Here is a 14,210-nt window from a genome sequence, read left to right as displayed (position 1 = left end):
CAGGACCCTGGGATCATGACCTGAGCCGAGGGCAGACATTTAACCAACTGAGCCACCCAAGTACTCCAAGCCAATACTTCTTATGAATATAGATACAAAAATTCTCAACAAAATACTAGCAAACCAAATTAAGTAGCACATTAAAAGGATAATACGGCATGGTCAGTGAGATTTATTCCTGGGATGCAAGGATAGAGCAACATATGCAAATCAATAAGCATGACATTCCACATTAATAGGATCATGGACACAAATCATAAAATCTTATAAATAGATTCAAAAAATTAGTTTGACAAAAAATTTATAATTTCATTATAACAGTTCTCAGCAAATTGAGTACAGAAGAACCATACCCCAACATAATAAAGGCCATATATGACAAACCAACAGCTAAGATCATACTCAATGAAAGCTGAAGGATTTCCTTCTAAATTCAAGAACAAGGTAAGGGTGCCCACTCTCTCCACTCCCATTCAACACAATAATGGCAGTTCTAGCTATAGCAATTAAGCAAACAAATAAAAGGCACTTAAGTAGGAAAGAAAGAAGTAAATTTTTTCTTTGCAGATGACATGATTTCACATATAATAAAACCTAAAGATTCCACCAAACATCTGTTGGAGCTACTCAACAAACTCAATAAAGTTTCAGGATACAAAGCCAACATATAAAAATCTGTAGAATTTTTATACAATAACAACAAATAATCCATTTGAAAAAAAAACAAAGAAAATAATTCCATTTACAATAGCATCAAAAATAATAAAATACTGAGGAATAAATTTAAGTAAGAGGTGAAAGATCTATACATTGAAAACTACAAGATATTAAAGAAACTGAAGACATAAATGAAAACGCATCCCACGCTCATGGATCAGAATAATTAATATTACTAAAATGTCCATACTACTCAAAGCCACCTACAGATTCAATATAACCCCTATCAAAATTCCAAGGACATTTTTCAGAGATATAGAAGAAACTATCCTAAAATTCATATGGAACTAAAAAAGACCCTGAATACTAAAATTAACAAGTCAGAAAACAATAGATGTTGGTGAGGATGTGGGGAAAGGGGAACCCTCTTACACTGTTGGTGGGAGTGCAAACTGGTACAGCCACTCTTGGAAACAGTATGGAGGTTCTTCAAAAAGTTAAAAATAGAACTACCTTATGACCCAGCAATTGCACTCCTATGTATTTACCCAAAGTGATTTGAAAGGGCATACACCCTAATGTTTATAGCAGCATTGTCCACAATAGCCAAACTATGGAAAAAGCCCAGATGTCTGTCCATTGACAGATGAATGGATAAAGAAGATGTGGTCTATATACATATATATGTATATATAAATATATACACACAGATATATAATGGCATATTTCTCAGCCATCAAAAAGACTGACATCTTACCATTTGCCATGACATGGGTAGAACCAGAGGGTATTATGCTGAGTGATATAAGTCAGTCAGAGAAGGACAAATATCATATGATTTCACTCATACGTGGAATTTAAGAAACAAAACACAAGAACATAGGAGAAGGGAGGGAAAATAAAAGAAGACAAAATCAGAAGGGGAGAAAAACCCTAAGAGGCTCTTAACTCTCTGAAACAAACTGAGGGTTGCTGGAGGGGAGGTGGGTGGGGGGATGGGGTAATTCGGTAATGGGCATTAAGGAGGGGACTTGATGTAATGAGCACTGCATGTTATATGCAACTGATGAATCACTAAACTCTACCTCTGAAACTAAAAAAAGGACCCTGAATAGCAAAAGTAATCTTGAAAGAGAGGAGCCCAGCTGGAGGCATCATACTTTCTGAATGCAAGCTATACTATAAAATTATGTAGAAAAAGCAGTATGGTGGTAGCATAAATACAGATACACAGACCATTAGAACAAAACTGAGAGTACAAAAATACACCCATGCATATACATAAAACTAGTATTTGACAAGGGGGCCAAGAATAATCATTGGGGAAAGGATAATATTTTTAATAAAAGGTGCTAGGGAAACTGGATATCCACATGAGAGAGAATGAAGTTGGACCTGTCTTATACCATTCACAAATTTTTTAAAGATTTTATTTATTTATTTCAGAGAGCAGGAGCACAAGCAGGGAGAGGGGCAGAAGGAGAAGGAGAAGTAGGATCCCCACTGAGCCAAAGGCAGAGGCCTAACTGACTGAGTCACCCAGGCACCCCTACCTACTATCCACAAATTTTAACTTGAAATGGACTTAAGACTTAAATGTAAGACCTGCGATCATAAATCTCCTGCAATAAAACATAGGGAAAAGCTCTTTGACCCTGGTCCTGGCAATGATTCTTAGGAGATGATACAAGAAGCAAAAGGAACAAAAGCAAAAATAAACCAGTGGAACAACCTCAAACAAAAAAGCTTCTGCACAGCAGATGAAACAATCGAGAAAATGAAGAGGCAACTTGTGGAATTGGAGAAAATATCTGAAAACCATATATCAGATAAGGGGAGGGTTCATATTCAAAATATATAAGGAACTCCTATAACTCAACATCAAAAAGATTAATAATCCAATAAAAAAAGGGCAGAAGACCCAAACAGACATTTTTCCAAAGACATACAAATGGCCAATATGTATATGAAAAGATGCTCAACATCACTAACCATCAAGGAAATGCAAATCAAACCCACAATAAGATCTCACCTCATACCTGTTAGGATAGCGATTATCAAAAAACGAGAGATAACAAGTGTTGGCAAGGATGTAGAAAAAAAGAACTCTTGCACCCTGCTGGTGAAGATGTAAATTGGTACAGCTACTATGGAAAACAGTATGAAGTTTCCTCAAAAAAATCAGAAATAGAACTACCATATGATCCAACAATTACACTTTTGGGTATATGTCTAGAGGAAATAAAATCACTCTCACAAAGGGGTATCTGTACCCTAATGCTCCTTGCAGCATTATTCACAATAGCTAAGACATGGGAACAACCTAAGTGTCCATCAATGGACAAATGGATAAAGAAAATGCGGTTGATATATACAACAGAATACTATTCAGCCATAAAAATGAAGGGAATCTTGCCATCTGCAACAACTTAGATTTGAAGGCATTATGCTAACTGCAATAAGTCAGACAAAAAAAGACAAATACTGTATGATCTCACTGACACGTGGAATAGAAACAGCTGAACTCAGAGTAGAATGGGGTTGCTAGGTGCTGTGGAGTAGGGGAAAGAGAGTGATGTTGGTCAAGGGGTATAAGCTTTCAGCTATAAGATAAACAATTCTGGGGATATAATATATAGAATGGTGACTATAGTTAACAATACTATATTTTATATACTCAGAGGTTACTGAGGATTAGCTCTTAAATGTTGCTACAAAAAATAGCAGTTATGTGTGGTGATAGGTATGTTAACATTATAGCAATCATTTCAAAATATATACATCTCTATATATATCTATAGCTATAGCTATACCTATATCACACTGTGTACCTTAAATTTAAATAATTTCTACTATAACTCAATAAATCTGGGGGAAGGGGAATAAACCAAAAAACCCCAGCAAGACCTGTCAATCAGCTAGTTACTTTGTTACTTGAAGTCAACCATCTGGTCCAGTAGAATTTTCCCCTTCCATTGACTGAATTAACCACAATATTTTTATTAAAAATACATTTGTGGGGGGAAAAGGAAGTTTGGACTCTGGAGAGTTAAGAAATAAAACTACGTAAATTTAAGATACCATTTAAGAAAACCTTGATGAGAAAAGGAAAATATGAAACTATCAGGAATGAAAAAGTAGTTTGGAAAAGTGATAAATATTTTTCTTTATGACATATGAGAGAACATTAGTCAATGCTCCTTAGGAGTACTGAGAAGCCAAAGGATTCGTGGATTTTTTCAGAACAATGAAACTTAAGAAAATGTAGATTGGAGGGGTGCCTGGGTGGCTCAGTCAGTTAAGCATCCGACTCTGTTTTGACTCACGTCATGATCTTAGGGTTCTGATATTGAGCCCTGCCTCCAGCTCCATGCTAAGCATTGAGCCTGCTTGCGATTCTCTCTCTCCTCTCCCTCTACCCCTCCCCTTTGCTAATGTGTTCATATGCACTCTCTCTCTCTCACACACACTCAAATAAATAAATAAATAAAATCTTAAAAAAAGAAAATGTAGATTGGTGATTCTATTCTCAAGATGAAGGTGGTGGTTATATTGGATCTGGGCTAGCAAAAAGACTTACTAATAATATAAATGGCTTGAGATTGACATTTGGGTCTTTGGGAGTTTTTAACCTTTAACCACCTATTGAACATCTGTCAGATGTTATTGGCAGCTGGCCATTTAGAAAAATTGTTCCCAAATATTTTTAACTTTCGTATGTGAAACTGACTAGTGAAAGAGGCCATCATTCAACAAATGGGTTACCAAAGGAGGCTTGAGGAGGGCTTAATGATGAATAATGTGTTTTAAGCTAAAAGCTGATTTGGGTTGCCTTGGTGGCTTGGTTGGTTAAGCATCTGACTCACGGTTTTAGCACAGGTCATGATCTCAGGGTCATGGGATTCAGCCTTGCAACCAGCTCTGAGCTCAGTGTGGAGTCTGCTTGGGATTCCCTCCCTCTTGTCCCTCTCTAACCCTCCCCCCTACACATGCTCTCTCTCACTCTCTCTCCAAAATAAATAAATAAACAAAATCTAAAAATCATTTTAAAAGATGACTTTCTATGTTTTCATGTGGCATATTAGCATAGAAGTATGTGGTCATTAAAAATTAGCATGATATAATTTGAATAAATAAGTTTTTTTTAATTAAGCCGCATTTCTTTCTTGTATCTCAAATTTGCCTTCCTATGATATAAATTTTAAGTAAAAAACTCTGTAGAATTGGATGATATATCATTTAATAAACATTAGTCATATAATCTTAATATTTTGATTTTTGATTATCAAGTATCATTGCTTTAATAAATTTCACTTTTCATTTCAATCCTGCCATGTCAACATCTGGCAATTGTATTCCAAAATAAATTAAAGCTGTTTTGAGTTTTACACATTGCAATTTTTGCAATATTGTTCTGGTTTACTTGTTTTGGTACTTGGTACTTTCCTTGACTATTTGAATCCATAGGGTCTCAAACACTGAAATGTGACAGTAATTAAAATATATATGTCATGATATAATGAACCAAAAATAGCTCCAGCAGCTGAGGTCAAATCTTGACTACCATTACTTTTAATTTCACTCATTTGAGACTATGTTCCCTGATCTATAAAATAGCACCTTTCTAAGGTAGATATCTAGCATGAAATGGGTCCCTGACATATAGCAAAGTGCCTGGCCCAAAGGAGGTCATCAGTAAATATTTCCTTCCCTTGCATCCTTGAGGGGGCAGTGGGCAGTGTAGATGTTAGAAATCTTAAGAGGGTAAGAGTTAGCAGAGTGGTATATAGGGAGCAAAGGATTGGAGATAAGAAGGCTTGTTTCCTACTAAACAGTTTATGACTTTGGGCAAATTGTATACCAAAAACAACTACAGGTCTCTCCTTCTGGAATGCAAAAACACATTCTAGATTGTTCATGTGTGTGCAAATTGTCTAATCAGTACTAATCAACAAACCAATAACTAAACCAAACAAAAACAAAAGCAAAAAGCCCCTACGGGATTTCTAAATGATTTAAAGAAGTACAGTTTCACTGATGGACATGAGGACAATAGTTCCTGGAACTATTAATAGTCAGTAACCCTATAACTGAAGGAGAAAGAAAAAGAAAATCTATGACTTAAGATGACATAGATACCAATTTGTTTCATATGCATGAAATGGAACAGATGTTCACATTTTTCAAGGGTCAAGCGGTGGAGATTATAAAAGATTGCTCTAACTCGTTTTGTCTAATACCTATAATAACTCCCAAAGTAGAACTAGAAGAGCTCTTTTTTTTTTAAAGATTTTATTTACTTACTTGACAGAGAAAGAGATCACAAGCAGGCAGAGAGGGGGAGGCAGGCTCCCTGCTGAGCAGAGAGCCCCATGCGATGAGGGGCTTGATCCCAGGACCCTGGGACCATGACCTGAGCCAAAGGCAGAGGCTTTAACCCACTGAGCCACCCAGGTGCCCCAGAAGAGCTCTTTTTTCATCTTTAAAATAGTGATCACAGTGTTCTTATAAGCTTGCCCTGCCATGATTATAAGTAAGCTGGCACCTCATACACCAGTGTCAGGGATAAAACCAAAACAGAAACAGTTTGCATTCTGAGAAAAACAAATATAAAGTAGATTCACCTTGTCTAGCACTAAATCCTCCCCGCAAAATGAAACCTTAAGTTTGCTCACATAAGTTACTTCCTAGTGAAAACTTAGGCACTACCTTACCAACATCTATCAATATGATAATCATCATGTAGGAGAGCTGGTGTTTCTTGTTTTCTCCTATTAATAGACTATCTATGACTTTACAACCTTGTTTTTCTTTATATGTATATGTCTATTACAATTTTTATTTGCGGAGCCAGTTCCAAAATCTAGACAATTTTTTCAAAAATTGAAGTAATAATTCTTTACTTCTTGACTTGGTCTTTGAGACTTTTTTTAACTGAAATAAGTTAAATGACAAGGAATTTTTTTTTAAGATTTTAATTTATTTCATAGACAGAGATCACAAGTAGGCAGAGAGGCAGGCAGAGAGAGAGAGGGAAGCAGGCTCCCCGCTGAGCAGAGAGCAGATGCGGGACTCGATCCTAGGACCCTGAGATCATGACCTGAGCTGAAGGCACAGGCTTAACACACTGAGTCACCCAGGTGCCCCAATGACAAGGAATCTTGAAATCACAGTGCTCTACAAGTAGTAAGCATTCACTAGTGAGCTCTCATTACTCAAAAGCAAAAGGACTATTTAAGATGTGTCTAAAGTGCCATTTTTGTAAAGATGAAGGAGAAAATAACTGGACCTTGGGATGATAAAGGAAATCTTTAGAACTCAGAGGGAAAATATGAACTGTGTATGAGAGAAGGAGAGACCGGAAGAAAGAAAGGAAGGAAGAGATGAAGGAAAAAAACTGTTGAAGGAAGAGAGGGCAGAAGGAAGGAAGGAAGAGAGGCAGGGGGCGGGGGGAGGGAGGGAGGAAGGAAGGAAGCGAGCAAGGAAGAAAGGAAGGAAGGGAAGAGGGAAGGAAGGAAGGACTACCTTTATATAAGCTTTAAACAAAGTGTAAGGGAAATCCCTGGCAGAGGCATGGAGAAGGGAAGGACTTGGATGTTGTCATGATAACTGTATTTTCTTTGTACTTATTCTAGGACAGACATTGGTATACTGTGTTAGTGTAAGTTCTGCTCTAGAGACAGCAGGTTGCTTTTATCAGGATGGTCAGCTGGTATTTCATTAGAATAAGGCAACACCCCAGAGGAAGCCTCTACAAGTGCTTTGACTATCACTAGTTCTAATCAAAACTAGACACTTTGTTAATTAGCACAGTGGATATTAGAAATCAGATTTGATTTCTAAAATTAGTGGCTTTTTACTAAATATAGTGGATCTTGGAAACCAGCTCTCCGTGGTAAAATCAGTACTATTCAAGACACTTGGATTACTTAACATAATATAAAGACACATCACTCCCCTGCAAGCATCTAGTGGGGCCATTGGCCCTGCCCCCTTAGGGAAACTTTTCCAGACATGATTCCAAAATGGTCCTGTGTTCAGAGGAAGATTATTCTTAGATGTCATTACATAATGAGCCTAATCCAGCCACTGATATATTGTCACATGTACCTCAGGGGAAACTTTCTTGTAAGTTTTTAGGGAACACACACAGACACACACATGCACAACAGACAGCTGGAATGTCTTCCAGTTTACAGGATGGGGTCTATGTTTGTTTGTTAATAAAGGCATATACAACAGAATTTGTCCAAATTTTCTTCCAGTATGTAATGGAACCAAGGTGGTGGGAGAGTAGTTAACCTTCTCCTGACCCTAATCATTTACAGTTACCTCATTTACCTAAAAAGATCTTAGAATTATGCCAGCATCTCCTTCTAACTGGAACTCTGCATGGTCTGATTCCACAGAGGTGGCAAGGCAACAATTTAAGTTGGGTCACCCTGCCGCAGCAGTTATTTCCTGAACTAAAAAGCCTGGACCTGCTCTGGCAGGAGCATCCAGGCATGTTTTTTTTTTTTTTTTCCTAACAATCACAGTAAATGTGTACTTAAAAAGAAAATTCTGGCTGAGTGTGGAGGATAAAATGGAAGGTTGGAGAATGAAGACCAAGAAGGTAGTGTAGGAGACTTGGACAAGGAAGAGCAATTGAGTGAGGAAACAGTCTATTTTCAAGAGGTACAATTAGGTGATAAAAACTAAGAGAACTGGGGCACCTGGGTGGCTCAGTGGGTTAAAGCTTCTGTCTTCGGCTCAGGTCATGGTCCTGGTGTCCTGGGATCGAGCCCCACATCGGGCTCTGTGCTCTGCAGGGAGCCTGCTTCCACCTCACTCTATCTGTCTGCTTCTCTGCCTACTTGTGATCTCTGTCTGTCAAATAAATAAATAAAATCTTTAAAAAAAAAAAACTAAGAGAACTAGGAGAAGGACATTTAGACTTAAGGGCTATTTACACACTAATGCAATTGAAGATAGGGTTGTTAAGTGTGATCCAAAAAAGTGGGTATTGTAGAATGAGAAGTGCTAAGACCTGGATCCAGAGGAAACAATAAAATGTAAAATTACGTAGAAGGAAACAAAGCGTGAGGCGAACAAACCAAGGGAACAAACCATCAATGTATTCTATCTTGGAAAAACAGAATCTTTCTGACACAGAACTGATAAAGCCAGGGAATGCCTATCCTGATGACCCAAAAGGAATTGCATGGATGTGTTCCTGACACCAGCTACTCCATATCACAGACTTACACAATCGCTGAAATTCTTGGAATTTGGAGTTATTTGGACCTGGGCTTAAATTCTGTCTTTCTAGCTGTGTAATTCTCTGAGTATCAACCAAGTAGCCAACACAGCGCTTGCTATTTAATAAATAGTCAACGAATCTATCATATCACCAGAGTGAGACATTGTTTCAAAATATTAACTAAACTTTCCCTATTCTTTTTCATACTCTTTGCCTTTCCTTATATCCAAGAGTATTTTATGTATTCCCCTTTTAGGGGAGCTGATGCTGTGGCCAAGAATCAAGAAGGCATCACTAAACTTTTGACTTCTGGATTACATTTTTTAAGCCAAGTCAAGAATATGAAAAGCCTGGGGTCTCTTCTTAACAGTTATGTTTTCTTTGGAAGAAGAAAGGACTGTGGGAGACCTATGAAGAATGGGAATGCGATGATGTCAGAGAAATTTTCCACTAATGGAAGAGTAGATAATTATTCAACCATAATAACACGTGTAGAAAGATCTAAGGGGATGTGACTAAGGTTTAGAGGCAGGTAAACTATCCAGAATCTTCTACCATTCAGAACATGACAAAGAAAAACTGCACTGGATATAGATAGTTTTGGGGAAATCATTCATTTCATTCAGAACACAAACTAAACATATTTTAAATAGGGTTAATAGATCAAGTGAGATGCTCAGCTAATCTGCTTTTTCAAACATCTCCTACTATGCAAACTGTACAAACAACATCAGATCTTTACATTATACTGAACAGACTAAATTTTTAAAAGACATGAAACAGTAGGGACTCAGGATTCAATAAAATAGATATTTTGGATATAGACCTATTTTCAAATCCCATCTTGGCCACTTATAGTAATGCTCATGTTATCTTCATCAGTACATTATCTAACCTCTGGGAGCCCTAGTTGCCTTATCAGTAAAATGGAAATTGTAATACTGACCTTAGAAGTTTTTGATCCTTAACAAGAATGATTTAAGAATGCCTAGCACTTTTTTTGGTACTCATCCAACAATAGCCCTGACGTTGACAATTTTCCCATATCTCTTTGAAGGAGTAGCCAAAAATTTTAATACTCTGCGCATGCAGGGAAGAAAGTTAGGAACAAGTACAAATCAGCACTTAAAAATGTAAAATGCCCCGGACATGCTGCAGGCACGGACTTCACCCTCACAGGATGGGCAAAAGGTTACACAGCCTGTGTAAACTAGTCCTGTTCACAAGCCTGACCACCCACAATGCTACCTGTGGATTTAGTCCACAGGATCCTAGAAAGGTAGGAACATGGCCGATCCCTTCATTTTCCTTTGTACCACTTAGCGCAGAAGTGGCAATCGCGAAAAAGAAATGTATGGGGCGCCTGGGTGGCTCAGTAGGTTAAGCCTCTGCCTTCGGCTCAGGTTATGATCTCAGCATCCTGGGATCGAGCCCCGCATCGGGCTCTCTGCTCAGTGGGGAACCTGCTTCCCTCTCTCTCTGCCTGCCTCTCTGCCAACTTGTGATCTCTCTGTCAAATAAATGGATAGAATCTTTAAAAGAAAAAAGAAACGTATAAGTATGATCAAGAAATTGTTACCATCTGGACTGTGTGTATGAGTTTGCACATGCTTCCTCTACTGTAAATTTACCTTATGTACAGATCACTCTCGAATAACCAAAACGGAAAAAAAAAGAAAACCTTAAGTTCTCGAATGGGTAGTTCATGGACCTCCATTTTAAGAACCCCAAATTCCTCTTAGAGTACGCACAGAGTCACAACTGACCAGAAGGGGCAGATCTTTATTATGATTTCCATGAAAACAACATTTACTCGTCCAATTCAAGGAAAAATAGATGTATTCGTATGAAAATAATGTGCTTGGGCACTGTATTATCTGTTGGTCCACACTTGGAATAAAAATTCGTCTGTCTAAATATAGCTATATAATATAAACAGGCTTGGAAAGACTGCTATGGATTCTAAAATACTCAGCACAGTTTATTAGAGCTGGTCAGTCTAAGCAAGGGACAAACTGAGATTCACTTCAAACCGCTGGGCTAGGGAACACTATTAAAAGAGGCCCTCCTCACCTATAGAAAAGTAAAGCCGGCCTTTCACTACTGATTACAAGGTGAGAGAAAAGGAACACTCTGATAGCCGCAATCAGCATTTGTAATTCGCAAGTGCTACTTGGCAGCAGATTCTAAAAAGGGTAGGTGTTGCTTTACAATTGTCAGAGGAAATTACCTATTGGCTCCAAAGCATCACATGCACAGTTCTGTGTAACAGATGAATTTACAACCACTGAACATGGAAAGATGGTAAGAGCTGCTGCTAGTGGTAAGGCAGGGCATTTTCTTGCCCCTCAATAAAACAAAGGCAGAAAACAAATAAGAATATTGAGAGAGAACATTAAAAAGAGGGAACTTATCTTACCTCCATCCAGCTCCTCAGCCCCAAAATGATTCCTGTAGAAGAGCATGATTTCTATCTTGTAACACTTATAGATGGTCACCAAGCAAACAAGAAGCAGAAGGATAGCACCAAGGCCTCCAGCAAGTTCAACTGTGTACATTAGCTCTAGGGGAAAAAATATCACAGAAGGGAATTAGATCATATTCACATCCCACATCACAAATTCAACTTGATTTCACAGTTTTGTGGATGACACCAGATGTAGGTAATGGATTAACACAACCCCTTCCCTTTCTGCAGGAGAATTTGACCTTCCTAGCTCTGTTTCCTTGGTAACCAGATAAGGTGGTTTGTGGCAACTGTGTTGCTAAGCGACATTGCTTATGGTAAAAATGGTAGATTGCAACTGGACTGATAGAATTATAAAATACCTGTTTGGAAACAATGATTCTGAGCTTGCCTGAGTATAGTAACTCCTATAAACATATCTGTTGTGGGAATCCTACAAACTAGGCTTGAGGATATGAGGAGTTTAAGCTGGGACAGTTTCTGAATCTTGATACTTTCCACCTGAGCTGTCACTGAGAGGATAGGGCTGGGGCTGGGTGGTGGGGGGGGTGGCGCTGTAAAGGTTCAAAAACGCAGTTCTTGAAGGGCGGTGTGGACTGTTTAATAGCATTGGGTGAACCCTCTGAGGATTACAGTCTGCTGCCTCCTGCCAGGAACAATGACTCCTGTTTTCTACCTCTGAATAGTGACCCCAGGGTGGCTGGCCTATCACAGTACTGGAGGCTGAACACTTGGGCTTCAAGAGCTGGACCCCTAGTGGATATCACACCTGGCTACATCTGTAGCATTTTCCTTTCCTAAGCAGCTTAGACATTTTTTTTTCCATTTGTTTAGCCACCCCTCTACTAGGTAGGTTGCTACATTTTATCCAAAAAAGGGATTTTTCTGGCCACTCACTACATACAAGTTCTCATTTTTCCTATTGAATATCCTTATTACTTTAAAAATCATCAGGCACTTCTGGGGATAAAACATTTACTTTTTCCTCCTTTAGAACTCATAGACATTGTGACAAAATCAAAGCTACTGGTTTTTAAACATTAAGCCAGAACTGGGGCGCCTGGGTGGCTCAGTCCATTAAGCATCTGCCTTCAGTGCAGGTCATGATCCCATGGTCCTGGGATTGAGTCCTGCATTGGGCTCCCTGCTCAGCAGGGAGTCTGCTTCTCCCTCTGCCTCTCCCACAGTTTGTGCTCAATCTCTCCCTGTCAAACAAAATAAATTAAATCTTTAAAATAAAAGAAAATAAACATTAAGTGAGCATGCACAGATTTAAAAAAATTTTTTTTAGAGAAAGTGAGAGCACGACTGTGAGGGTGGAGGGAGAAGGAGAAAGAGAATCTCAAGTAGACTCCGTGCTCAGAGACGTGGAGTTTGGCAGGGGCCTCTACCTCATGACCCTGAGATCACAACTTGAGTCAAAGCCAAGAGTCCCTTGTCCAACCGACTGCGCCAGCCAGGCACCCCAGAATGCAGATTTTTAAGTTCACCTTAAGAGCCTGTATATGCCTGCTGTCTTCTTGATCAATATAGTCCAAATGTTGTTGATGGGTAGCCATTGTTCACTACTGATGACTACCTTGAAAAGTGATAGTTTCCTTAATTGCCATTAAATATAAAAATTCCTGAAATTATGGCTCTAAAATAGTGGTATATTTGATGTTTTCATTTATAATCCATCAATGGGTTATCTAATTTCATAGCATAGTTAATGTAGGCTTATACTGAAAACTTTAAAATAATCTATGGTTTTGCAGTAACAACTACTGTTGCATTAAAAGATCACTCCTGAGATCTCAAAAATGGTGTGAAATCATCATGGGTATGATGCAGTATCAGTGACAAATAATTCGAAAAACATGGACATTATTGCCTCATAAGAACATTTGGTGTTTGTGCATGTGTGTGTGTGTGTTTCTGTGTGATGCCACTTTTCCCGTGATAATTGTAAAACAAAATTCAGCCATATTTTTCATTGTCTAGTACTTCATTTTTAATTCAACAGTTTTGGGGTTTTTTTGGTTTCAAAAAACATATATAACTACTGTTTAGTCAAGTGTATTTTATGCTCTTATTAAAATTAAATGGGAAATAGAAGAAAATCTTACATGCTTGGATTTTATGAATTTAAAAAAGAAAAATAAAATGAGTTATTAAATCTTTGAGAGTCTAAGAGAATTAATATGGAAAGTAAAATACAGAAAAACACCTTCTGGAAATTTTCACATTTTGTATTAATAAATATCAGATAGCATGAACCGTTGAAACTTGTGAGGGCCTACACAAGATAGTACTACAAAAGTTCCAGGAATGAAATACAAGAAGTTCCTCAATATAATATTTTCCCATTCCTATGTGAATAGAAAGGATAACTGGGTAGATAATTCTGTAAGATGCACTGGGCCAGATTCTCTCAGTGTAAGAGTTAACTCCACCACACAGAGAAAACTGCATAAAACTAACTTATACCCATAGGCTAATTTATACACCAAAATAATCTGATTTAAATTATACTGGATGTGGGGTGCCTGGGTGGCTCAGTTGTTAAGGGGCTGCTTTTGGTTCAGGTCATGATCCCAGGGTCCTGGGATTGAGACTCGCATCAGGCTCCCTGCTCTACTGGAAGCCTACTTCTCCCTCTCCCACTCCCCCTGCTTGTGTTCCCTCTCTTGCTGTGTTTTTATTTATTTATTTATTTAAAAATATGATAAATAAATAAATAAATAATACTGGATATGATGGGAGAGATAAACATCTGGACTGTGGTTTCTTTTCAGAGTCATTGGTTTTTCTTTTTTTTTTTTTTAAATTTTATTTTTTATAAACATATATTTTTATCCCCAG

General features: G+C 38.0%; 1 protein-coding gene across 1 annotated transcript in view; it reads right to left on the bottom strand.

Moving 5' to 3' along the window:
- LOC111150371 (interleukin 1 receptor accessory protein like 1) overlaps positions 1 to 14,210 on the bottom strand; it is a 786,204-nt gene that overhangs the window by 12,408 nt on the left and 759,586 nt on the right. The window contains exon 9 of the mRNA XM_022507811.1: positions 11,319 to 11,462. Within this exon, the coding sequence (XP_022363519.1) occupies positions 11,319 to 11,462 (144 nt within the window). The remainder of the gene's footprint in view (positions 1 to 11,318; positions 11,463 to 14,210) is intronic.

The sequence above is a fragment of the Enhydra lutris genome, unplaced genomic scaffold (assembly GCF_002288905.1).
Source record: "Enhydra lutris kenyoni isolate GAN:26980312 unplaced genomic scaffold, ASM228890v2 scaffoldscaffold23, whole genome shotgun sequence".
Lineage (NCBI taxonomy): Eukaryota > Metazoa > Chordata > Mammalia > Carnivora > Mustelidae > Enhydra > Enhydra lutris.
This window is presented reverse-complemented; position numbering and strand designations above follow the sequence as displayed.